The sequence below is a fragment of the Mytilus californianus genome, unplaced genomic scaffold (genome assembly GCF_021869535.1).
Source record: "Mytilus californianus isolate M0D057914Y unplaced genomic scaffold, xbMytCali1.0.p SCAF_11, whole genome shotgun sequence".
NCBI lineage: Eukaryota > Metazoa > Mollusca > Bivalvia > Mytilida > Mytilidae > Mytilus > Mytilus californianus.
Window position 1 is genome coordinate 40,745,926 of NW_026262593.1, and position 26,898 is coordinate 40,772,823.

Below are 26,898 nucleotides of genomic sequence, written 5' to 3' on the forward strand. Positions count from 1 at the left end.
GTCAACTAATGATTTTGTTTTTATTGAAATCTCAATGCCATAACAAGATTTTATGGAAATATTTGACATATTATAGGGAAAGCTTACATGAACAAGGACAATCGACAACTAAGCAAAAATAAATCCGAACGGTCTTGAATATCAGCAGAATATTTTACTTGATATCTATCGACTATATTCAAGCAAGAAAGTTAAAGAACGAAGAAGAAAATGAAAAACCTCCGGCATTATTTTTGTGCACTATTTTTTTATACAGCATATTTTATTCTAACCTCTCTCTCTCTCTCCCTCTCTCTCTCTCTCTCTCTCTCTCTCTCTCTCTCTCTCTCTCTCTCTCTCTCTCTCTCTCTCTCTCTCTCTCTCTCTCATCTATCCACTTTTATTCTCAATCAGACTACATACCATTCAACAAAACATCTTCAGTTTGACTTTGCTCAAGATATATCAGTCAAACAAACAAAACCTATATTGAACTAGCCGTCTGAGAATACAATAATCTAAGTATTGATATATAATGGCAATAAATTGACGTAGTACACAATTGAGACGACCAAAATACTTACGTTGATTTTGAATTCGAATAATCTTTTTTGGCATCCATTTGGTCTTTAAGAGAAGTAAAAATAAGTGTTTTAAACGTGTGTCATTTTTTTAAAGAATAAATTACAGTACTCTCTCAGATGTATACAGTTATTAAGTTATGGACAATTCATCAAACAAATGCCAGTGTATACATGTGCATTTTGCAAAAAACAAATGAACGAAATACTGAAATAAAGGTCTCAGAAGTACATAAACTGTACACTACGACATTACTAATAAAAACATTAGGTATTTCCGGAAGGCTTTCAGGTTTTTGTAAGGCAGGGAAGTTTACCATTTGATATCACTGATACAAATGGTTTTGTTTATTTCTTACTTGATGTATTGTTTGATTATTTCTCGTCCTGAACATGCATGAAATATTTGCCACTGAATGTAACAATACTAAATCTTAATCTAAAATGCATTTATCATGTAGTATTAACTTTATTGACTTGCAAAATAAGCATATGAACTTCATTATTGTTTCAAAATTATCAAAAAATTAGTGTGCTTCCTTAAGATGACGGAGAGAAAAAATGTTGTACTTTCAAGAATCACACCCTATTATCGGCTATCATACAATAGGATTTTTGTTCCCGACTGCCATTCAAAACAATTATTTTTGCTATCGTGTACAGCAGATTTTTGTCTGCATCCCGATTAGCATTGCAGTACATCGTGTACAGCAGATTTTTGTCTGTGCTACCCATTGCATTTGCAGTACCGATAGCCAATAAAGGGGCGTGTTAATGCATCAATAATTTGCTTAATTTGTTAACAGCAAGCCGATAATTTGTTTAGGGTCTAATGGGGTTTTTGATTTCTATATTCTTTAAAGTTTTAAGATATTTTTCTCTATTCTTTACTTTGTTGTCTATCATTCTCTTTTCTTTATATTTTAGCAGCCCACTATAATCATCTTTTTGGTTTTTTTTGGACCCATCATTGTTCTCTAATATTTAAATTTTTATCCTTTTCTCTATTTTTAATTAATATTCACTATTCTGTAAACACCATTCAAACCCAGATTACTCTAAAACCGCCTCGGTAGTCTCGTAGGAACGTGCTCGTCTTGAGTGTGGCATGTCATGAAATCGAACCCCGGGCGGGTCAAACCGAAGACTTGAAAATTGGTACTTGCTGCTTTCCTGCTTAGGGGCATTTAGGAGTAAGAGCAAAGACTGGTAGTCTCGGAGTCAGAATAACGTGTCCGGGTAGGGTGACATGTCTTCCTGCGAACTGTTACCTTGTGAACTAGCACGTTAAAAAGTCGACTCAGCGTGTCAGTCTAGTACAAAGCAGGGCTTATATCACATGATCATGTTCTCGTCCTGAGTATGCATTTAATTTGCCACTGGCTGTTACACAGCCATCCATCCATCCATCCACCCAAAAGTACTTGTGAAATTCAGCTACATTGTAACATTCTATTACAGGTGACAAGGAAAGGAATAATTCAACATTATGGAAAAGCGAAATGTGTCAATATCAAAGATAAATGTCCATTACCTAACTGTCACAATCCAATACTGCCACCCGGCAAATGCTGCAAATCTTGTCAAGGTCAAGGTCAGTATTCCGTTTGTTCAAATTGAATTAGAGATAATTTCGTTTTAAATATAATATCCATGTTTTTTCGTAAAGTAAAAGACTATTTTCTTGTTACCAACATTTGACTCCGGAGTGTATAACTACTTACTCTGTGGTAAGACATTCTAGTACTCAGTCAAGTGAGAGCAATTAATTGAAGTAAATTCAAGCTCACAATCGGTGCAATTTGGAGAAACAAATAACTGTTTTCCGATGATTTTGTTGTGTATAGAAAATATAAAGCAGTTAATTTTTTCCCCAAATTGCACCGATTGTAAGCTTGAGTTTACTTCTTTTAGTTGTCCGTACTTTATCCAGTACCAGAATGTCCTACCAGAGTAGGCAACCTGTCGAAACATTATATACTCCGGAGTTAAAAGTAGGCAATTATGAAACTAGTTTTAATAGCTTATTCATTGTTGCTTTTAGTTAAGCATATTCACGGCAAGCTATGATTAAATTTCAGGTCTGGATGTATCTCCGCATTATTATTTAAACAGAATTACAAAGGGCGCTTATTTTTTTCATAAATAAACATGTTTCATGCTTTTTTTATTCAAATCTTCTAACTTCAAAGCTTTTCTCATTTCTGTAAGCTGTGGGGCTATAATTGGAAATGGAATTAAAAAAGTAAATAATTGCCAGACAAATAATACATTATGATAAAAATAGAACCTAATACAGAACCGTTTTTCTTACTGAAGCACACTCAAACACCCTAATTATGCTTCTTCAGTTTTGATATTTTAAAAAAGGCACTCACTATACAAACAAAGAACGTGAGAAATTTTCTGGCATACAGAATTTTTTATCAAATTATATTTATGACTAATTATTTCTACATTTTTGACATTTTTAAATGTGACTATATCAAATACTAATAATTCTAAAAGAACTGAAAACAATAGAAAAGTCTTAATGGTATTATTTTAACGGTATATTTTGTTACAATTTTGTAAATATTAACTGAATAAATCACGTACTTAAGTGTTTGTTTTTCTACACCGTGTCAAAGTAATACTTCACCCCTAGATGGATATTAAAGTTGTTAAAAGTAGCAATTCTTACCACTACGGCTAGTGACTAGGTAAATACGGTACTTAGAAAACTTAGATGGTGATATTACATCATTGTCAGTGTTTGCTGGGTGGACTTAGAATATAATAGTCCAGACTAGGGGCAAATAGTTCTCTATTGATCAAATATTTATTTATTAAACCGATACGTGATTTTATTTAAATTTTTGTCAAAAAGTAAATATAAAATTTTGAATGAGAGTGGTTATAATTAAATAGTCTGAATTAATAACATAGTTCAATGGTTATTCATAAATACGTGTAAATAAAAAAAAAGATACTAAGGGAAAAAGGAATAGGTAGTTAATCCTAATAAGGCATTGTATAAAAAGTAATGTTATAAAGATATTCCAGAAGCGAAAATGTTTAGAAAATGTTTTGAAAATTTAGACACATTTCAATTTAGAAATCATATTCATATGATTATATTTTTTATCATAGAACGTTGCATAACAGACACATTTATATGATACTTGGTTGGGCTACAAACGGAAGTACATGTATTTAATAAAAAAAACAAACATTTATTTCATTGTAAATCAAAACATCCAAAATTAGCTGTATAATGAATTAACTTGTACATGTACGATAAAATTAAGGTGGTACCAAAAACCTTGACTAAAATTAATTTGGCTCGTTTAAATTTCATAAAACTTTGACAAAATATTTACTTTGACCCTTTGACAAAAATATAAAAATTTCAAAAAACTTGAACCACACACTTTATCGGAAAAAATTCATTGGATATATAGCAGTTTGACAAACACTAATTTTGATCTTTGCGAAGTTTTATATTTCCTTAACAATAGAACGTGATTAAAACGTTCAGCTGATATTTACAGACTTATCGTTGATTTTAGTCTCTGATGCATGATTTTTTATTATTAATTGTTTTGGCTTTTAACTAGCTGTCAGTAACTGCGAGTACTCTCAAATCGTACTTTCTTGTTTATTTGACCTGTTGATACTAATTGTATTGCTTTTTTGTTATTTAATGTTATTCAGGGTTATATCTGGTCTATATACCATCTTTGATAATTGTTTGGTATAACTATAAATTTTCACTTCGTACTATGAACATCAAAATTATTTATTTTGTAAAAATATTTCCTTTCTCTATTGGTACTGTACACGTATACCTAACAACAAAATTATTTTCATTTACCTGTGTTTAAAGTTATTACAAATGGCTGATATTATTGTTCGAGCATATTGTTTTTCTTTAATTGTTTAACATTTCTTACCGATATAACATGTTACTTTTATTATTCTGCCCTTAGTTTATTTATTTTGTATTTACATTGTGTCATAGGTCAAATTTATTTGTTCAGTGTATGTTCAATGGTGTTAATATGTCCTTTGATTGAGTTAAGCTATTTCAGTTGATATTTTATAGTGTGTCTTTCTATGTTGTGATGTTACACTATTGTTTCAGAAAAAGGGTGAAGGTTTGGTACCATTAAAACGTTTAAACCCGCTGCATTTGTTTGCACCTGTCCTAAGTCAGGAATCTGATGTTCAGTAGTTGTCGTTTGTTGATGTGGTTCATAAGTGTTTCTCGTTTCTCAATTTTTATATAGATTAGGCCGTTGGTTTTCCCGTTTGAATGGTTTTACACTAGTAATTTTTTGGGGCCCTTTATAGCTTACTTTTCGGTGTGAGCCAAGGCTCCGTGTTGAAGACCGTACTGTGACCTATAATGGTTTACTTTTATAAATTTTGACTTGGATGGAGAGTTGTCTCATTGGCACTCATACCACATCTTCTTATATCTATTATCTCCCTGTAGTGTTATGTACCACCTTAATCAGGCCTAAATCATTATTGTATATGTCCTTGGATTTTTACTTAATTGTTTCAATATAAATTTATAGGTTAAATAGCATACACAAGTTATTGATATAAAATTAAGGTAAAACAATCTCTTTTTCATTCTCCTTTAGTTTATTTAAACAAAATGGTGCATATAGGTTGCGTATATAAGTATTGGTAGGTCACCAATCATGTTTTGTTAGCTCTTAATCGATGGTTTTTATCAAATCAAATAGCAATGCACAACAGTATGTCTAAAAAAGAGAGGCGAAAGATAACAAAAGGATCTTCAAAGTCGAAACAAACTGACAATGCCATGGCAAAAAAAAAAAAAAAAAAAAAATGCGAAAAACAATCTAAAGAGAATACAAAACACAAAAAAAAAAAAAACTATTTCTGAGCAACACGAACCCAACCAAAAACCAAGGGTGGCCTCAGGCGCTCCGGGAGGGTTAGCAGATCCTGCTCAACACGTGGCACCCGTAGTGTGGTTTGTAAGGCAATTAATTCGCATAGTACATTTCTACTCTCATTGATGAAATATCTACACCTTGCGACATATGTATATGTACAACAATTTTGAACCATAAAACACATAGCAACACTACAATGTACAAGGTGCAAAAAATACCATTAACTGTAAGTTTTGCTTAATGGAACTCCGTTTTATAATATCATAATATGATTATTCGAGGTATCCGAAAAACACTCTAGTAAGGGATATGCCTAAGCTATGTTCTTTTTTATACTTATTCGTATTGATTAAATATTATTCTGCATTCACCTTGTCAGTCCGTACCTTCTCGTCCATACGTCTGTCCGTAATTTCTTTACATTTAACTGTACCGTGCTATTGTTTTAAAGAATGATTTTATATTTGGTCTTGAACTTTTTAATGTTGAATTCAACAATATTAGCGGTTTTCACATCTGCAAGACACTTCCTGTTTGACGATGTTTTAATTTTTTTTTATTATACCAACTGAGCATGGAACTTTCATTAAAATATTATTCAGATTTTGTGTAAAGGAATGACTTGTTAAATATTTTGCAACTTTATAATGTTTAGTTGTACCATTAACCATACTCCCGGGCGGTCACTTCTCTTTTAAAGGTACTTTGAAGTTTTATTACAATCACTGAGCATGGAATCTGTTGTCGGAATCTAATAACGAGTTGAAGTATCCTTTACACGACATCGCGTGTACTTTCTTTTTTAATGTTTACAGTATCGTTTGAGGACCAGTATGTTTTGCTGCCACAAGACGTTAATGACCATTATGAAAGCTCTGTGAATTCTGATAAAGAAGCAAGGGAGGAATACAAAGAGCAACGTATGTAGTCATTGATTAACTTATTTATATTTAATAGTAGAAATACACTGTAGATTTAGAAGTTGTGGTTTTCTTGGAATCTAATGGCAGTGGTTTTTTGGATGATTCATCTTTGCAATTTAAATTGATGATGAAATCGAATGAGTTTCCAAACCGTTGCCACAACTTTAATTTTATCTTCAACAATCCATTAAGGTAATATTAACGAACGTAGCAATGTATAACGTTGGACGATTATGATTACCCTCTTTTATATCCTTTGAGTTTCGATATCCATTTCTTGGGGTATTTTTTATTTTCCGTCAAAATTGCAGTTTTGAGTCGTCTTTAGGCATAATTTGGTTAAAAGCTCTAAGAAATACACCATTATGAACTAAAATTACCATTGATGCTGTGAAATTTAACTAAAGCTACTTAAAGACTTTTCAAAGTGTCATTGGTGTGAAATAAATTCGCAAGAAATTGGCCTTTCCTTTTCGGTCAACAAAGACCAACCATTTTATTTTATTTTATATAATTTCATCAATCTCCTACACTTACTGGTATATGAAGTAATTCGTTTAACGGTAAGTGAAATAAATCATGTCTTTTTCTAAATGACAAAATAAGGTTACAACTTTGTGAGACAAACTTGACTTAATATGGAGTTTGCTATTCTGTTCTGTTTATGTTTTGTTCTGTTTTGAAGCTCCCAAAACATATTCTTGTAGTTTTTGTTCTTTACCGTTTTACTTGCAGACTATGTTTTAATATTGTGATATACCTTCGCGCGGTATGATTTATATTAAAATGCGCTTGATTTTTATTTCAGGATACACAGCTCTGTTGGTTGGTAAGAATGTAGTTGGCTCCCCACCTCTCATGACAAAAGCAGTTGCAATGGTATATTTATTGGTCAAGAAAGATGCTACACTCCAGTTCTCCGTAAGATATGCAGAGTAAGACATTTAAAATATTCTTAAAATATGAATTGTAATATACCTTCATCTAATTTTACTTTTATTTTTATCATAAAGTGGCTTTGACTGCCAATGTCAGTCCATCTACCATTCTTCATTTGTAGTTTTTTAAATGTACTTGACGGAATCATGTTTACAGACAGTAAACAGACAGTGTGAAGTTAAAAAGCAAATTGAAAAGAACTACAGTTGTTTGCATGTAGATCAGACAACAACAGGAATGATCCACCACATGTTGTGCCTTTAGCAATTCAGGGTATCAGGACCATTTGTTGTCGTTGTGTTTGTCTTTTTTTCTGTGTGTTTTTTTCCGAAGGAATTAGGTGTTGGTGGTTGGTATAGTCTGTTCTGCTGTCCTTTCTTTTTGGTGATTCCTGTTATTCATGTACGTTTTATAAGACAATGTTGACCATATTGATTCGAAAAGAATCGCAAATTGAAACAAAAATACGCTGAAATGAGAAAACCAATAGTTGCCTGTGTTAACTTATTTTTTTCTTCAATTATGATAGAAACAACCGACCTTCAGTTTTTCTGCCGGAGATCGGTAGTTCTTTCCTAGTATTCCGGCTTCCTCCGTGACAGTAACAACTGTCCGCCACGATATAGTCAATAGTGCTGAAAGTGTCGTTAAACACCAACAACCAGTCAATCTTCAATTCTTCAATTGTAAGAACTTGATGTTGATGTCTGATCTTTCGTAGTCTCTATTTCATGTCTGTCGTTAAAGAACCGTATTTTGATATTTACTGATTGTCCCAATGTGATATTGGTTCAAGATAAATATTCATATACGCATCTGCGTGTAAAAACATAACATTGCTTACATCCACTTCATTTGAACTTGGGTGGATAGTTGTCTCATTGGCAATCATACCACATTTCCTTATTTTTATATAACTTTATGCAACCGATTCCATTTGTGTAGTGAAATCATCTGCGTTCGTATTTTTCTTATTTGTTTCAACGAAAACAACAAAGATAAAAGATTATGAAAACAATAATGTTTCCATAGTACACGGATGCCCCACTCGCACTATCATTTTTTATGTTCAGTGGACCGTGAAATTGGAGTCAAAACTCTAATTTGGCATTAAAATTAGAAATATCATATTATAGGGAACATGTGTACTAAGTTTCAAGTTGATTGGACTTCAACTTCATCAAAAACTACATTTGACCAAAAACTTAAACCTGAAGCGGGACAGACGGACGAACGGACGAACGAACGGACGCACATATCGAAAATCATAATGCCCCTAGGTGGGGCATAAAAACTATGCCTGAAATTTATTGGAGACAGTCTTATGCTTTTGAATGTGCTTAAACAGTTTTTTGTTTTAGAATGTTACAGGTAGAGTAAACATTTGTAGTACTATTTGTTGTTAGAACAAGCTTTGCGAGAAACAATTTTCAGTGATTGCGAAAAAACACAGTAGATCTCTACTTTTGGTTACTGGTGTTCGAAAGTTACTTAATTCTATTAACAAGGTTTCAAATCTTCTTTTTATCATGTTGTACGATAATCATAGACATGGTTGTAGTTCTTATGCACGTATTGAAATATATTTATATTGTTTTGAAACAGACTACAGAATCCCAAACAAATAAATGTTGTTGATAGCAACGGAAACATACTGCTTGAACATGACTTCCAACAAACAAGAGACAGAAAGTTCTGTGGAGAATGGTATAATGTTCCATCCTATTACCTAAATTATATAGCGAAAAAACAACTTCATTTGACGATAACGACCAAAAGATACCCTCGTGGAGAGGTAGCTGGTATTCCTGAACATGACACGTCATTCGACCATGGTAAATATTTCTTACAACTGCATTTCAGAGAGACTTGTGTTAAAATAGTTAAATTATGAAGAATCATGTCTAAAGCAAATGTACTGCATTTCAGAGCGACGTGTGTTGCAAAAGTTAAATTATGAAGAATCATGTCTAAAGCAAAGGTACTCTTGTTTTAACATGGTTCATATAGGTTTTCTTGAATGATCTTACAGAAACTATAAGAAAGTCATATAATGTACTATCGACTCTCCGGAGCACCTGAGTTTATCTTCCTTTGGGGGTGATTGCCCTTTTCAATTAACAACTTATATGTAGTTATATATCAGTTGACACTATGCTATTTTCTTTTAGTGTTATTTATTCAGAAAGCCAGCTTAAAATGTATAAGATTATGTGAAACTCGTTTTATTTGTGTCCTGCATACAATAAGTATACTATTATAATTGAATAATGGTTACAATGTTTCCAGGAACATTTGGGGCCTTACTTATATCACCAATACCACGTGGTATAGGAGCTTATGTAGAGTTTAGATATTCCTATTCAAGCAGACGAAAGGTTATTGACTATCTCATTTATCAGGATGGATTTCTGGACAACAAAAGTAAGTTTGATAATTTTAACATTTTTCTCCAAGAGGAGTATAAAAATAAAGAGATGAGGTGTGATTGTAAATTATTTTATTCCACTGTATGTAAATCGGGATGTAAATACAGATAACGAAATCAACATTTGATTGGTTGAGACTAACCCACGTGACATTGAACAAAACTTCATATCTACCTCAGACACGGGAAATAAATGTATACACTTCTATCTTTGAAAACAATTAGTGTACCAGAAAAAAACTTCACTATTTTAGACCTGTCCCTTTACTTTATTAACTTTCTTAAAAAAGAAATCATCAAAGATACTTGTAAATGGTTCAGCATATACAAAAATCCACCAGACGAGTTTAGTCTACATTGGAAACACAAGTGGCATTCGGATTTTAACATTAAGGAGGGCCAAAATCAAATTAGAGTTAAAGATCTGTACGAGGCAATTTATTAACTAGTATTAACATACTTTGCTTTCGAAATAAGCTTGAATGATTGGATACACGTAAAAAATATACCGCTGTCTTTGATATAATTTTTGATCAGAAGGAAGCATGTCTCCAATTAATGGTATAAGTACTTTAATAGACTGCTTTCTTCCGAAGTATAAACATTAAAGTATATTGTCCGAATGTGTTCCTTTTTGTAAAATGGTACAAAAATCAGTGTATGGATAAATCTCTATTTTGAGTGGCTTCTTAAAGTATTGACAGCTTTTTATTGTGTATTGCTTTCATCAGTTATGAGAATGTTTGATACATTTCTCTCTTCGCTAGTTTAATTTTAATATCTATATAGCTTTATAGAGAAGGATATGTTGAAAATGTATTCGTACATGTCTTTCTCTAGTAGTATGAAGATTTGGATACATATTAACGTACTGAATAAACTCATCATAGATACCAGGACTAAATTTTGTATATACGCCAGACGCGCGTTTCGTCTACAAAAGACTCATCAGTGACGCTCGAATCCAAAAAAGTTAAAAAGGCCAAATAAAGTACGACGTTGAAGAGCATTGAGGACCAAAATTCCTAAAAGTTTTGCCAAATACAGCTAAGGTAATCTATTTCTGAGGTAGAAAAGCCTTAGTATTTCAAAAATTCAAAAGTTTTGTAACCATTTTATCTCTGACATATATACTCTTGTCTATCTTTGTTATTTTACGGACTTTGACAATTATTTCATGATATGACCTATCAATTGTTTTGCAAGCGATAAATACTGAGAGGGAGATGATCAGAATGTTTACGCATCTGGTATAGCCTAGTATTGAGTTCATGTGAATCCGATTGTTTACACCTATCTTTTCTTTTTGTATCTAAGGCAATATATTATAATTCACTGATTTAAAGGAGAATGAGTAATTTCATTTTTTCGTACCCCAAAACGAAGATAAAAAAAACGTCACACCATTGTTTGAATTTCCATTGCTGAGGACATCGTTAGCTAATCACAATGCTGTGGTGTACACTTTCGGAACTATTACCCACAATGCTTTAGATTATGAAACGGCGAGTTGACTTCATACGCGATTTTTATATAATTATTTTTACACGACATTTATTGATCCTGTTTTTCTGAATTTTGCTGAACGGATACATATAGATTCCACCACTGCATCGAGTGTGGTACGATATTAATCCACTCGAGACAGTTAAATTTTCAAATTTAAAACGCGAGGCTCGCCGAGCGTTTCAAATATTTAAAATTTAACTGTCGAGAGTGGATAAATATCGTATTGCACGAGATTTGGTGGTGGAATCTGTTTCTCTAATGATTTTTAGACGATATGCAGACAATCATAATCCTTCTTTTCGAATAATCTGCAAAAACTGTGTTCTTTCTATGTAACCTCGTGACATGTTCGCCTTTTTTCATGACGTCACAATAGGAATTTCAGAGGAAAGCAAGAAAATTTGACATCATAATAGAATTTTGACCAATGACAAACTGAGATCAAACGAACCACACGTTGATTAAATAAATATAATCAACAGGTCAGGAAAATGATAAATCGGGCAAGAATTAGAGAAATGCATATTCATGTTGTGAAATAAAATTTGTGTATACATTTATTTTTTTGTTTCTAAAGGAAGAAAACTTGAATATTTCGTGACCATTGAGAAAAACACGAAAATTATACATCAAGATACACGACGAATACGGTACAAGTCAAACAAGGTACTAAAATTGTTGCAAGTTATATGCACCATGAATTTTTTTTTTTATGGAATGGACACTTACAAATTTGACAAACTTATTCCCATAAAAAGACAAAAAAAGACAGAAAATATCCAAGAATAAAAACCTGGTAAAAAATAACACTAAATCAAACAGATGAGTAAAAAAGGATATGATGAAAAATAGAGACAAACATTATATTTACTTGCGATAGTGCTCCGAGAATTAGAAATGTTTCAAAGGCATTCTTGGAAATTGCTCAAAAATATAGAAATATTCGGACTTAATGAAAAAGCATTTCTAATTAAGATAATTCCTAGAACCAGCAAGTTTTTCATAGAAGTATGTTCATGCATGGTACAGACTAAAGTGCGCCTGTCTCGTTTTTGTTTTGAAAGCCCACACAAAAAATGCTAGAAACCAAATAAAATGAAAAAAAACAAAGCAAATACAGTACAATACAAAGAATCCATGGAAGCAACAAAGAAAATAAGTCGATGAAAGATAGACATCCTATGCATCCCAAAATGAAAAATTGACAAATTTTTTGTAAAGTATTTTTGAAACACCACACCGGAAGGGCATACACACGAACTCACACAAATCGTTTCAGAAGAACTCGGAAGAAGTGAGTTGCTAACTGATAGACGATAGAAATATTTTTTATCTTATTTATGACCTCTTCGTTTTAGAAAGCAAATTTGAACGGATCTTGGAAACGACCAAATAAAAGAGAAAGAAGATTAATGACTAGACGAAAACTTCGCTTAAGGTTAACATCTAAAGGAGGAACAACAATGATCGGTGACATTACACCAGTACTCACATGTCAAAGTATGTGATGATTTTGCATTTATATATTTAAGGGGGTGACACGGGGGTGCTCATTTCCCAAATCCCACTTTTTTGCATTTTTTTCCCACTTCCCACTTTTTCTTACTTTTATCCGATCGCACTTTTGTTTACATCCTATAATCCACAAATTTTTGATATCCCCTTCATCCAATCCCTCACTTTTTTCCCCTCTAGAAATAAAATACCATGGGTAAGATAAAAAAAACCCATATCAAATCAAGACTGAGAACACCACGTCAACGAGACAGAAACAAAACAAAACAGTAGATGCAGAATTTATGTTCATACAACAACTAACGGTCCTTAAGTGTAGACAAGAGTCTATATCATATGTCAAGCTATGAATCGACCCTTAACCAATGATAATGACTTCAGTTTTCTTATTATGAACTTTTCACTTGTATACAGCTGCATATGGAGTATATACTTCCATTTGATACCATATTCCATGACATACAGTTCTATTATGACATCTATGATAGAGGGTAACTAACTGCTCACAAAGAGGCAATTGAACGAAAAGTTTTTAATGATAATTTGAAGTCATCTCTACGAACGTTTTTTGCGAAAGCCATCCTGATTTGTTTGACTGTTATGAGATATCTGTCTCTTACGATGACTAGTGTTTTCTTTTCGTCGTAGACAAAAAACTAGTCTTCTTTTCATCTTATGCGACTTGAGCATTGGAATTTTACATCTCTTGATCATACGACGGTGATGCTAATAAACTTTTACCCTCCCACCCGAATAATTTGAGTTAATCACAGGTTTTCGAAGGGTTCATGTTGCTCAATCAATCTTTCTACTGAGTAGAGGTTTGGGGAATGTCGCTTTTCATCTGTCTCTCTTCCTCTTTTGGTTTGTAGTTCGTTGCCTCATTGAAGTCTTTGTATTTTGTTGTTGAAAAAATTAAGACTTTGAATGGACGCATGGAATTTATGAACTGTTATTCTCGTTCTGCACTTTGCAAAATGGCTTTGAACTGTTTCCTGGAAAATTTCTATTAAGTAATATTTTATGTCTTTGCAATCTATCTCAGGCTGTCTGCAATTATCTCAAAAATGTGAACAAATTTATTGATCATAGTAGGTGTGATCAGTTAGAAAAAAAAGGATTTGGTCAGGGTAACATTAACAAAAACAAAAAAAACACTTGCTAATGAGACAACTCTCCATCCAAGTCAAAATTTATAAAAGTAAACCATTATAGGTCACAGTACAGTCTTCAACACGGAGCCTTGGCTCACACCGAACAGTAAGCTATAAAGGGCCCCCAAAATTACTAGTGTAAAACCATTCAAACGGGAAAACCAACGGTCTAATCTATATAAAAAACGAGAAACGAGAAACACTTATGAACCACATCAACAAACGACAACTACTGAACATCAGATTCCTGACTTAGGACAGGTGCAAACAAATGCAGCGGGTTTAAACGTTTTAATGGTACCAAACCTTCACCCTTTTTCTGAAACAATAGTGTAACATCACAACATAGAAAGACACACTATAAAATATCAACTGAAAAAGCTTAACTCAATCAAAGGACATATTAACACCATTGAACATACATTGAACAAATAAATTTGACCTATGATACAATGTAAATACAAAATAAATAAACTAAGGGAAGAATAATAAAAGTAACATGTTATATCGGTATGAAATGTTAAACAATTAAAAAAAAACAATCTGCTCGAAAAAAAATATCAGCCGTTTGCAATAACTTTAAACACAAGTAAATGAAAATAATTTTGTTGTTAGGTATACGTATACAGTTCCAATAGAGAAAGGAAATATTTTTACAAAATAAATAATTTTGATGTTCATAGTACGAAGTGAAAATTTATAGCAATACCAAACACTTATAAAAGCTGGTATATAGACCAGATACATGTCTGATAATTCTTTGAATATTTTAGGCACAGAAATTGTCATTAATTTTAATTAAAATAGTTTTTCAGGCTGTTTTGTCAAGCAGTGAAGCATTAACTGACTCAGCTCATCCTCTAACCAGTGTTGGATCAGCTGTCTTCCAGCTTCATGATAATGGTCAAATAGCATACATGGTAAGTAAAAAATTATTTCCATTTATTTGATTTCATTACGTGTATAATGATATATACCAGTGGGGAAAAAAATGTGGTTGTTAGAAATCCAGAACAAGGGCATCATTTCGATTGTCCAAGTCAGACCTTTAAAAATCGTATACAACAAAGTAGTCGTAAAACTTTTTAATCTAATGAAACAGTAGTTTTCTGCAGTTCAAATCTCATAAATCGAGTAAGAAGACAAATAAACGTAGCAAACAAAAACATGGGGCATCGTATGAGTTCCAAAAGGAGCGAGACCTGATTGTCGTACACAGACTTAGAATTCAACCAATCAGAATGCTGGATTTGTTATTTCGAGCACGAAATTTGAAATCCGAGTACTGAGTAAAAAGTAAAATAAAAAAAAAGAAAAAGAACTCCAAGGAAAATTCAAAAACAAAATTAAAAAATGTTTGCCCTGGTTACTGTCTTTTTTTGAAGACTCTTGACTTGAATTGAAATTTAACCAAGTTTCATAAAATTCGATCAAAGTTTGACAAAGTTATTGATGTCGAAAGAACTTTAACCCAAGACTGTATCTAAATGTTAACTGCCAAAGAAGTCCATTTATCAATAAAATACGTATTAATAAAAAAAAAAAGGTGAATCAAAAGCTTGTTATTGTATTAGATGATGACCACAAAGAAGCTACTGTCCCAGTTCGTAACAATTCATTGGAGGGTTGACAAAGTTATTGCTGTATGATAAACTTTAACAACAGACTGAACCTAAATGTTGACTATACAATGACGACGGAATGTTAGATTTCTATGTATAACCGTCGCGCAATTTATTACGAAGGCGAGACAACAAGAGAGTGAGAGTATGCTTAATTAACGAACAAGTTGGATGGATGTTACATGATCACACAAAATTTATTTCGAATATCAATATTGTAAATTGTTCATCGAGGTGTAATATTATTTACATGAAAAAACAACTTTTGACTTTTTTACCTAGAAATGATACAACTATTAACTACAAATAAACAGGGGTAGTAATAAACCATAGTGTGAAAATTTGGTGTAATTCTAACATGTTCTGTACGAGTTACTGAATAGGATGCTATGGGTTGACCACGATTTTTCTAATAAACTGGAAAAAAGTAACTGTATTGATTTTCACTGATGATAAATGAGCTGTTTGTTCAATGTACGTAATGATTAATAGAAACAAAAAATGTATTTACAAAGTTACTTTTTATATAACCCTGTTTTGTTTTTTTAAGATACGGCTGTATAGTATGAAACAGAATTTAGTATCGTTAACATTAGAATCAACACCAACACGACGGCGGAGGAGAAGGGTTATACAAGATCTGACAAAGACGTTTAGATATAACACATCCTCTGATAACGGTTTTGTAAGTTATTTTCAAACATATCATGTTGTCATAAACTCATTAAATAAAGGCAACAGTAGTATACCGCTGTTCGAAAGTCATAAATCGATTGAGACAAAAACAAATCCAGGTTACAAACTAAAACCGAAGGAAACACATCAACTATAAGAGGAAAACAACGAAACAACAGAAACACTGAAGTGAACAAAAATCAAACGACAATGCAACACACACAGAAACGAACTATAAGATAACAACTGACATTTTACTGACTTGGTACAGGACATTTTAAGAAAAAAATGGTGGGTTGAACCTGGTTTTGTGGCTAGCCAAATTGAGATACAAGGATTATAATTTTGTACGTCAGACGCATGCTTCGTCTAAAAAAGACTAGTCAGTGAAGCTAAAATAAAAAAAGTTAAAAGACCAAATAAAGGACGAAGTTGAAGAACATTGTGGGCCAAACATTTAGAAAGGTTTTGCCAAATACAGCTAAGATAATCTATTCCTAGGGTAAAAAATCCTTGATGCGAACAATTCAAAATCTTTGTAAACAGTTGATTTATAGATATGACAATATATATGATATTAGATTATCTTCATTTTTCTATAACATTGTCTTAGCTTTATTACAAAATGAAATTAAACATAACGAAAAATAAGAAAAGAAAAAAAATGTTACATCCGCAAATGTAATCAACCATTACCAACAATAAACAGGTGTTTAACGAACTTGAGTACCCACGAGGATCTCGCCTGGTCCGTCAATAAATCATTCCGAGCATAAAATGTGAATTCTATAAGTTGCAAATGTTAACATCAGAAGGAATTCACTAATTTTAATAAGTTAAAGAATTTTAAATGATTATGAAACGATATTCAGTTCAAAAAAAATTACTTGAACCCTAAATTAGCCTTTATGATTGAAGAAAGTGCCAAGAACTAGATTGTATATTTAGGCATATAAGTATTAAATCTCTTTTACATTACATTTAATTCATATTTTATGTTTTAAAGGCCGTAGGTATTTTCAAGAAACCAACAGCAAAAGACCTTACCATGTTTTTGACCGGAAAGTTGTACATTAACGTGGGAACCTCATATAGACAAATCAGTGCTCTTCGTGGAAAAATAGAACGGACTGAGCATGATAGCACAATAGATATATTAAGAAGTATGTTAATACATATTGATTATCTAATATGATTAAGGAAGAATGTAATTTCAATCAAAATGTGTTTTTTAAGTCATATAAATCTGAAAACGTAAGGTACATAAATATTTTAATTGGTGGAGGAAACCGGAGTGCCCGGAGAGAACCAAAACCTTCGGCAGGAAATCTGATAATCTTAGTCAATTAAGATATGAGTTGAACGCATCTGCCAAGTGCGGGGCTCGAACTAACAACCTCAGTGTCGACATGCTCGTGAAGCCGTAAATGAACTACGTAGACCACTCGGCCACCGAGTCCCCTAATAATTTTGAAATATGAGTAGTGCACTGTTGATAAATGTTCAAATGATACATATTCTATATTGTATGAATTCAAAAATAAACATAATAAACATAAACTTGATTTCGTCTGCAGAAAACCAACAAAATAGCAATATCAAAATGACGAACACAAATAAACTAATTCTTCAGTCATTTATGAAATTCCATAAATTTCACCAATCAGTATCCTTGAAGAGTGTGGTAAAGGGTTATTTTCGTGCAACGTGTTTTGCTATTTTTATTTCACGTGCAGCCGTGAAAAAGGTTCGTTATTCACCGTGTTTCGTGAAATCGGTAAAAAGATCAACGATGCAAGAAATTTTTAATTGTGAAATGGCAATTTTATTTCACGTTCTTCCGTGCAGATACCCCCTTTACGCCCCTCCTTGAATTCTTTTAGAACAATAGCATCCTCTAATTTAATATAACTGATTGTTTAGATAACAAAACAATCAAAGGAGGAGGCGCCCTTAGGGTTCAAATTAGTTCCAAAAATTGAGTATGGTATAAGTTTGAAAAAAAGTAAGATCTTTGAAAAATAATGAATATTCAAGGAGATTTGACGGTCGAAGGATAGAATAATTAATTTTTTTCTACTAAAAATGACGAAATTTGCATATTTTCACAAATGATTAAGAGTGGGAAACCAAGAGCCACAAATGTATTTACGCTTTAGGTGTTGATATAGTCAAACATTGTGTAAACTATTTAGCTGATTCTTTATATGTTTTATAGATGCGAATCGGAAAACTATAAGAACATTTACACATATAAGAAGACCTTTTCCGTGACGTCACAATTGGACATTTAATTTTGTGAAACCTTATCTTCAAACAGAAATATATTGAAATCTTAAATCAGTTGTTCTATTTTCAGTATAAAAATAGGCCAAATAAGGTCATCATCGCACCTTGTCATAATTTATGGAATTATATTTATTTTAATAACGTTTCCGTTTTAGATGCGCCTTTTATTCTGATGGCACTACCATCGACCCCGTCAACAGGTGTCGCTGGTCACGCATGGTTATCCGTTACTGATAAATGTGTACTGCATTATCAGATATTGCTGTCAGGACTAAGAGATCATACTACAATTACAGCTCTAATCACAGGGAAATATGATTCAGCTCCATCATATAGTGGAAATGCAATATACACAATCATCATTACTGATTTTAAAAATGGAATAGTGAGTATTTGTAGATTTACGAAATACATATACACGTTTAAGAAATGATATCGACAAAGCATTTTCGTGACATTCTAATTTCATTTTATCTACATTTAGATAGTAACGTTGTTTTTGTCAGTTTTTATGGACTTCCCCTGTTTGAATTTACGTTGGAGTAATTTTGTTATAGTTATTTAGAAACTAGGCCCTATGACCAACACTGCAGTCCGATTAATTCCGACACATTATACCATATACATTGTATCCTTTTTTTTCAATTCGTTGAGTTTTGGTTAAAATATTAGATATGAAAAGATGGAAAGTTATTAACGAAGGGAAAACTTTATATTCATATTTCTAAGCGAACAAAACACGAATTATAGCAAACAAATTGTAAAATAATCATAAGCTTTTAAAAAAGTTCGTCCAGTTCTAATGATATAGTCTTTCTAATTTATCAGCTGCTGCTTAGTCGAATGATATCTGTGAACCATTATTATATAATTTGTTGACTAACTTTTTTGCCTTAAGGCAATCTCTCACAATTGCAGTACATTATTGTCATGTGCTAGTTTATTTTTGAATATGATTTGTCATTTAGGCTAGCGGGCGTATTTCTGATATCTCTAGAGAAGTATTTCAAAGTCTTGACAGAGGGACTTCCTTCATGCAAATAGACGTTGTAGGTGTGACTAAAGGGAGTATATTTTCAAATGTAAGTGCAAATTTAAAAATCAAGATCCTCTGTTTTTATACAATTATTATGTTACTGATATTTTAAGTTAAACATGTCGATGGATCGTAAAATCTCTAACAGTACATTTATTTCAGACTGAAACGTCAATTTTAGTCATGAATGGCCTGACATGTTTTTGGTTAAGTTAAATCAATTCAGTATTTCGTTTATCAATTTAAGCATAAATAAGGCTGTTGGTTTTTCTTTTGAATGTGTCAAATTTTGTCAAGCCGCGACCTTTTATGGCTTACTAAACGGAATAGCTTTTGTTCATTTTGAAACCTATATTAGGGAGCTACGATTTGATTTTCATGGGGTGCTAGGATGAAAGATTTTGTCCTGCATTTATTTTTAGTTGTAATCTCTGTCCTGCCTTTTTATTTTTTACTCTATTCGGTCCTGCCTTTTTTTTTATTAGTTTATCCTGACTTTTTTTACATAGATTGTCATCCTGCCTTTTGTTTTGCCAAGTTGCTCATCCTGCCTTTTTTTTACTCAAAACTCCTGAAGCCCCCCCCCCCCCCCCCCATAAAAATCAAATGGTAGCTCCCTCACATCCTCGTCCTTTGGTCTCTATTTGATAGTTGTCTCATTGCAATCTTACCACATCTCGTTAAATATATATTAATAATTATTCAGTCTAAAGTCTGGAACCTGTTATTCAATGTCTGTCGGTGGTTGCTGTCTGTCGTATTTGTTTGTTTGTTTAGTAATATAAGCATTAATCTAGCTATTGAATATCTCTTGAATTGTTTAACTTTGGGATGCCGGGGCCTTTGATAGCTTACCATACGGTATGTGATATATTGAAGGCCGTAAAGTGCCCTATTGTTGTTTACATCATTGTCTTTATGTCTCTGGTGGATTTGGGTCTGTTTTGCAATCATACCACATCTCATTATTTATATAGGATTTTTGCCTGCAGTCACTGTGATCCATTCAAAAGTGTAATATGTGGCAATCTCCCTCAGCACAAATTGCATTTGGAGTAACCGAGATTGAACTGATTGCATCTCTCAGTGTTGCAGTTTTTCATGCCACTTTGGTCAATTCACAATATTAGGACATTAACTTATTTGATACACGTATGATATTTCGTATTTTTGAATTAAAACCCACAAAATTTATCGATATACTATCATACTTCAAACAGTGACAGTAAATGTCTTTCAATCCCTTAGTAAGATTCTAATATTTTGTTACATTTATTTTTATTTTTTGCTCCTCTACGATGTTAGTTTGAATAAAATATCGTTTTGTATATGGCAATTGGTGGATTTAATTTCAACAATTAGGACCAACTTTTCAACTGTATATTTGTTTTATATGTTTGATTATTACGAAACCTTGACATTCGTTTGTAATCTTAAATGAAGTAATCACTAAATAGTATTGTATTAGTTGGAAAATGATGGGTTGATAGAATTTCGATTTTTTTCAAACAATTTTTAGGTATTCATTGACTATTTTCATTTACTACATCTTATGTTGGTAAATTCTCAATCTGAAATAACTAGATATCATTGAGATGGGAGCCATCTCTGTTGGCCCCGCTGTCAATAATGTATGGTAAAAAATTTGTATCTTTATCATTGGACATGGGGTTGTCAACTGAAACCAAAGTTTTTGACCTTGACCTTTGACCTAGGAAGTTGTACATAAATTATGACACACCCTCTGGTGTTGGTTTATATACATGTGAAGTATAAACTTTGAAATCATAACGGTACTCAAGATATAGAGCGGACACGATCTTTACCATAGGACATGGGGTTGTCAACTAAAACCAAAGTTTTTTACCTTGACCTTTGACCTAGGAAGTTGTACATACATTATGACATACCATCTGGTGTTGGTTAACATACAAGTCAAGTATAAACTTTGAAATCATAACGGTTCTTTAGATATAGAGCGGACACAAGTTGTTACGGACGGACGGACGGACGGACAGACGGACGGAAAGACGGACAGACGGACAGACTGATCACTATAAGGCGTCCGCCATTCGGCGGGGCCCTAATTATCGGATATAAAATTTAGTATGTTGAATGTGGAAACACGATCAAATCCGGAGTTCAATCGACGAAAAATAAAAGTTAAAAACCATCCATAAAATTAATCATAGAACAACAAAACTGACAAATCAGAACCCCAAACACAAAAAAAAAAAAAAACTAAAAGGTTTGGACATAACAAACTTCCATAAAATTCATCTAACAGTATCCTTTGATTCTTTAATTTGATAAAGTAAACAGAAATTGTACAATGCCTCGTAGTTGGATTTATTAAATTGTTATATGATATATAACATGTATAATGTTGGAACCATACCAAATATTAAAATGAAGTAGATACTTTAGTGTTTTGAAACATTCTTCTTTTATCTTGTGGCGATCAGTTATTTACAAAACAACAAGTGTTCAATACACAAAAATTTTGAATCATATTATATTTTTGATTTTGTTTGTAATCGATGATGATGATAATATATTTTCTATTTTTTTTCAGTTGAGCATTGTAAATGATTGCTGGCAAAAAACGAATGGAAATAATTATAACATGCTTTTAGATGAGGGCTACAAAGTGCGGGATAGAAATCCTATCACGTCCTGTAATTATGAAGGTCGAATTTACGATGACGGATCAACATGGATTCCTGTTGGAAACGATTCATGCTACACATGCACGTGTCAGGTAAGTGTTTCTGCTTAAAATAGTTGTGATGGCATTCTCTTGTCTGTTTGCTTCATGTCTAAAGACTATTTAGCTTGAGTACGTTTCCGATATTTAACACACAGCTGATCACTACCTGACTTAAGCGATGGATATTAAAATTGGTTTTGTTGCAGAACATGAAATACAATTACAAGATTGAAACTTGAAATTTAACATCAACCTCTTATTATTCGAATACCCCCTGAATTATTCTTACTTTTATTTATAATGATAAAGTGTTTCAAAAGGAAGACATGAAAGTTAAAATTCAACTGTTACAGAAAAAAATACATTTATAGATGATTGCACTGTTAATGCTCAGTTAATGTAGAACTGACAATTTAAATGAACTTATCCGATTAAAAGCACTCCGTATACACTTTGTTTTTATGAAGAATTTAGTGCAACTAAAACAAAACTATTAAACAAGTAAGTAGTATTTAATGCATGGTGTCAAAGGTTGGTTTCATCAAATATCAAAAATATGAATGTACTTAAATACACCAAGTATAAAGCTGGGTCAATTGCCAATTAAATATTTTCATTTGTTTTTTTTATAATCTTTTTTGGTTCATCTGTCTTTCGGTTTGTATGTCAATCTAAAAAAAAACATCTTCCAAGCAAAAACCGCGCTTTTTGTCTTTGGTTTTGGTTTGTAAGAAACGCGAAGCGATTTTTTCATGCACTGATGCGCAATATTCATCCTTTTTCTATTGAAAAAGACATTAATAAAAATCACTATTATTTGTTTCTATTAACAAATTATTCAAATTGAAATTTTTAAATCAGTTTCTATTTACCTGAAAAAATGTGTAAAAGTACATTCCTTATATTTAAGATAAGTTATGGGGTATTGTATTGGACTCGTCTGATACTTATGTAAATCTAGTCAATGAAAATTCTACCCTTCTCATTGCAGTAAAGGTTTTGAAACACATAAAGCTGAGGGTGAAAACACTTGTGTCTACAATTATTTTTCTTCTTCTTCTCGAAAAAGATTTTAAACAAAAATATTGTTTCGTCTTTGTCATATCAGTTTTAAAGTATGGCTTTTTCATTGCCGTGCATGTTAAGACTATGGCTCAATTTTAAACTTCGATTTCCATTTCTATGTGAGCTTTTGACTCAACTACAAGTTTGGTTTGCCTATATTACACCATCTTCTAAGTGATCTTATTATCCTTTTGTCAACCAGTCATAGGATTCCCTGAGTCAGTCTCTGTTTGTTACCTTGATTTGTCTCTTCCTAATCGACTTACGAGATTTGAACATCGGTAAACTAATGTCGCCTTGAGGATGTTCGCTCCTTTGGGTTTTTGAATTTTTGTCAGATGTTCGGAATCCTCTGGTTTTATCCATATAGTGCCATTAAAAAATTTTGCTCATTAACCCCTACTTTTCTTTCCATAATTTGATTACATATAGTTTAAATGTCATCTTTGAAAATCTTATGAAATCCTTGTTCTTTTTTCATCGTTTTTGAAAGAAAAAAGGTGCCAATGTTAAATGTATGAAAAATCTATAGAGAGAATTATTTCCCGCCAAATTTTCAATGGCTTATATCTCGAAAACAAGCACACGGACCTTTCATTTTTTTCTGCTTTTTTAGTTTCTTTATTTATATACTATCAATTTATATCAGTCTTTTAAAAAGCTTGTTATTTTGAAACAGAGTAGCGAACATCCTTCACTCATACCAGTTTTGTTTTGCGATATACAAGAGTTGACTGAAAGTGTTTTTTACTTTTGCATAGCCAATATAATTACAGATATTGTTTATGTATATTGACGTTTCATTAACAAACTAACGTATGTATTCATATATTTTTGTATTTTTTTTTTCTTTTTTCTTTTATAGCAACAGAAAATACTGTGTGATGTTGTTGTCTGTCCTGACCTCAAATGTGAATATCAAGTCAAAGTTCCAGGACTTTGTTGTCCAAAATGCGCAGGTTTGTTTTAATTTTTATTATTGATTGATTATATTTATTTTTCATAAACTAAGATACGATATCGTTAATACGCAAAAATAAAGCAAAAGATAAAATACGAACGTATTCGAATTAACGTATTTATTCTTGATTCATTCAACTTGTTTTTTGATGCATTTTCTAAAAAAAATAAATGTTAAATTGTTGTAGTTTGAAAATATTACGAAAATGGGACGAAAACGCTTTAAAAATACCAGCTCATGTGGTACGATCGTTTCGTCTACAGGGACCCTCGAATCAAAAGTTATTTTTTTTGTGTCAACACAGAGCTGCTGACTAAATTAGTATGTGTTTTCAAATAACTCCGAACTCAAACAATACATTGATAATACCATATAAACATGTTTATTTTGCAATCAGTCTTAAACAATTTTGTAAAGAATTGTAAAAAGGGAAATAATTTACAAATGTTCAAAAGAGCACATAATCTATTTATGACTTTTAACAAGTTGTCAAACAGTTTGTGTATGGCAGCTTCTCATAAAATAATCTTGTTGGTTTTAAATGGGTATGAATCATATCATCCTGTTATGTTTAGAATGGATTGTTAACTCAGTTTTAAGAAAAGAATATGCTTTTTCTAAAAACGTTTGTTTGTTATTTATAATATTATGTAAATTGATATGAGGTCGGTTTGCAAGCATTAATGATATGAGCAACTGACAATACATGAATGGCGTAAAATTATTATTACAGACAAACCAGACATAACGCGTATACCATTTACCTCACAGAACAATACACACTCTGAAGGCTCCTGTTATTATGACGGTGATAAACGATGGCATGCCGCTGGAACCAAGTGGCATCCCTATGTGCCACCATTTGGCTATGTCACATGTGCGGTTTGTAGCTGCATGGTAAGATATTTATGAGTTTGAACACACAAGCACTAAATTAGTTTATTAAATGGTCCCTGATGCAGTTCTGATACATTTCAAATATATTCAACATTGTTTTTCAAGAACAAAAGTCGGAACATCCTCTCAAAGTAGCAATTCGAGAAACACAGTAATTCTTTGTGGCAAAGCTCTGCCGTTTTTCTGTCGTTTTTTAAAGTGCAAATCTATCATGGTGTTAACAACAGTCATGGCTTCTTTTCAAAAGTGGTTATACATAAACACATAAATAAATAAATATATAAACGACAAAACACAGCACTATGAGTATGTTCAGCATAACCTTGCTTTATATAAAGCCAATACATATAATTATCAAAACCAGGCAAAAGGTACAAATACATCGGAAAAACGGATGCATTATTTATTATCAATGCCGTTTGCATACATGAGACACCGAGTAACAGAGTAAAAGAGAGGCGAAAGATAATAAAGGGACATTTTAAACTCATAAGTCGATAACAAACTGACAACGCAATGGGAAAAAACGAAAGATGATCAAACACAAAAACAATATGCAAAACACAACAGAGAAAATAAAAGACTGAGCAACACGAAAACCGCCAACATTAACAGTCTTTCGTATCACAATTAATCAGATGATTGAAAACGATTTCTTTTTTTACTCAGACAGATGGCAGTTATGACTGTAAAAGATCTCCGTGTCCGGTATTGAATTGTTCTAAATCTGAGGCAGTTCGTATCAAAGCAAATGATTGTTGTCAGGTTTGTCCAGGTATAAATTTTATATAGCAGTATGAATGGTGTTTCTGAAGCTTTATAAGGTCTTTAATTTTTTTTAGGCCAGAGAATATGTTAAATGCTCCTTTTACTATTCATATTCATATTCTCACCTGAAACAACTTAATTCAAAATGTCGTTGTGATTGTGAAATACAAAAGCGCTAAGACTTAGTAAAGTAATTGAGTTTTTTTCTTCAAATTCTTAAACATACAATGCTAAAACTAAAGCGCACAATCTATCAAACATTTTGTAAATACTAAGTAAACGTTATGAGTGTGACAAGTATTTGTTTGGTATTTCTGTACATTGTAAGTCTTTTACAAAGAAGTATAGTTTGTTCATGAATCATTTGAATACCTTCATTATTCTATTTCAGACAAAACACTTGTCATACCAAATGGTGAAAGCCAAGCTGACCACGCCGTTGCATCAAAAGAAAAATGTACGTATATATAATCCATGGATGAAGATATTTTTAAAAAAAAAAGACGAATGGTGAAATAATTATTTTACCATTAGCTCACCTGACCCGAAGGCTGAACGTGACAATAATTGGGACCAATCAGCCAATATTGTGTAAACATACGTCGCAGACATGCAACACAACATACTCAAATAATTCAAACAAACATACGATTGAATTGCAATAACATGCGAAATAGAAAAGCATTGCTTAATATAAGTCTTTGTGTAGACGATTGCTTTTATCATATCTACTTTGTATTATAGCTTGTAAATTTGGAGATGAAGTTTTTCCGCATAGAGCGAAATGGCACCCTAAATTGTCTGATAATGAAGAAGTAGCGTGTGTGAAATGCAGGTGTAAGGTAATAGTATACATTTCCTATTATGTCTGTTTGTTTTGTTCACACATTGTTGTCAATATAATGGAATTTTATGCGACTGTCATACAAGT

At 32.3% G+C, this 26,898-nt stretch overlaps 1 protein-coding gene across 1 annotated transcript in view; it reads left to right on the forward strand.

The window, feature by feature from the left end:
* The window catches only part of LOC127720071 (chordin-like), a 47,138-nt gene that overhangs the window by 18,964 nt on the left and 1,276 nt on the right, over positions 1-26,898 (forward strand). The window contains exons 3-20 of the mRNA XM_052226466.1: positions 2,022-2,154; positions 6,292-6,396; positions 7,208-7,334; positions 8,944-9,173; positions 9,628-9,762; positions 11,853-11,941; positions 12,634-12,775; positions 14,752-14,864; positions 16,117-16,251; positions 17,248-17,404; positions 18,686-18,915; positions 19,499-19,612; positions 22,142-22,327; positions 24,207-24,300; positions 25,036-25,199; positions 25,869-25,974; positions 26,359-26,424; positions 26,712-26,809. Coding sequence (XP_052082426.1) covers positions 2,022-2,154; positions 6,292-6,396; positions 7,208-7,334; positions 8,944-9,173; positions 9,628-9,762; positions 11,853-11,941; positions 12,634-12,775; positions 14,752-14,864; positions 16,117-16,251; positions 17,248-17,404; positions 18,686-18,915; positions 19,499-19,612; positions 22,142-22,327; positions 24,207-24,300; positions 25,036-25,199; positions 25,869-25,974; positions 26,359-26,424; positions 26,712-26,809 — 2,424 coding nt within the window. The remainder of the gene's footprint in view (positions 1-2,021; positions 2,155-6,291; positions 6,397-7,207; positions 7,335-8,943; positions 9,174-9,627; positions 9,763-11,852; positions 11,942-12,633; positions 12,776-14,751; positions 14,865-16,116; positions 16,252-17,247; positions 17,405-18,685; positions 18,916-19,498; positions 19,613-22,141; positions 22,328-24,206; positions 24,301-25,035; positions 25,200-25,868; positions 25,975-26,358; positions 26,425-26,711; positions 26,810-26,898) is intronic.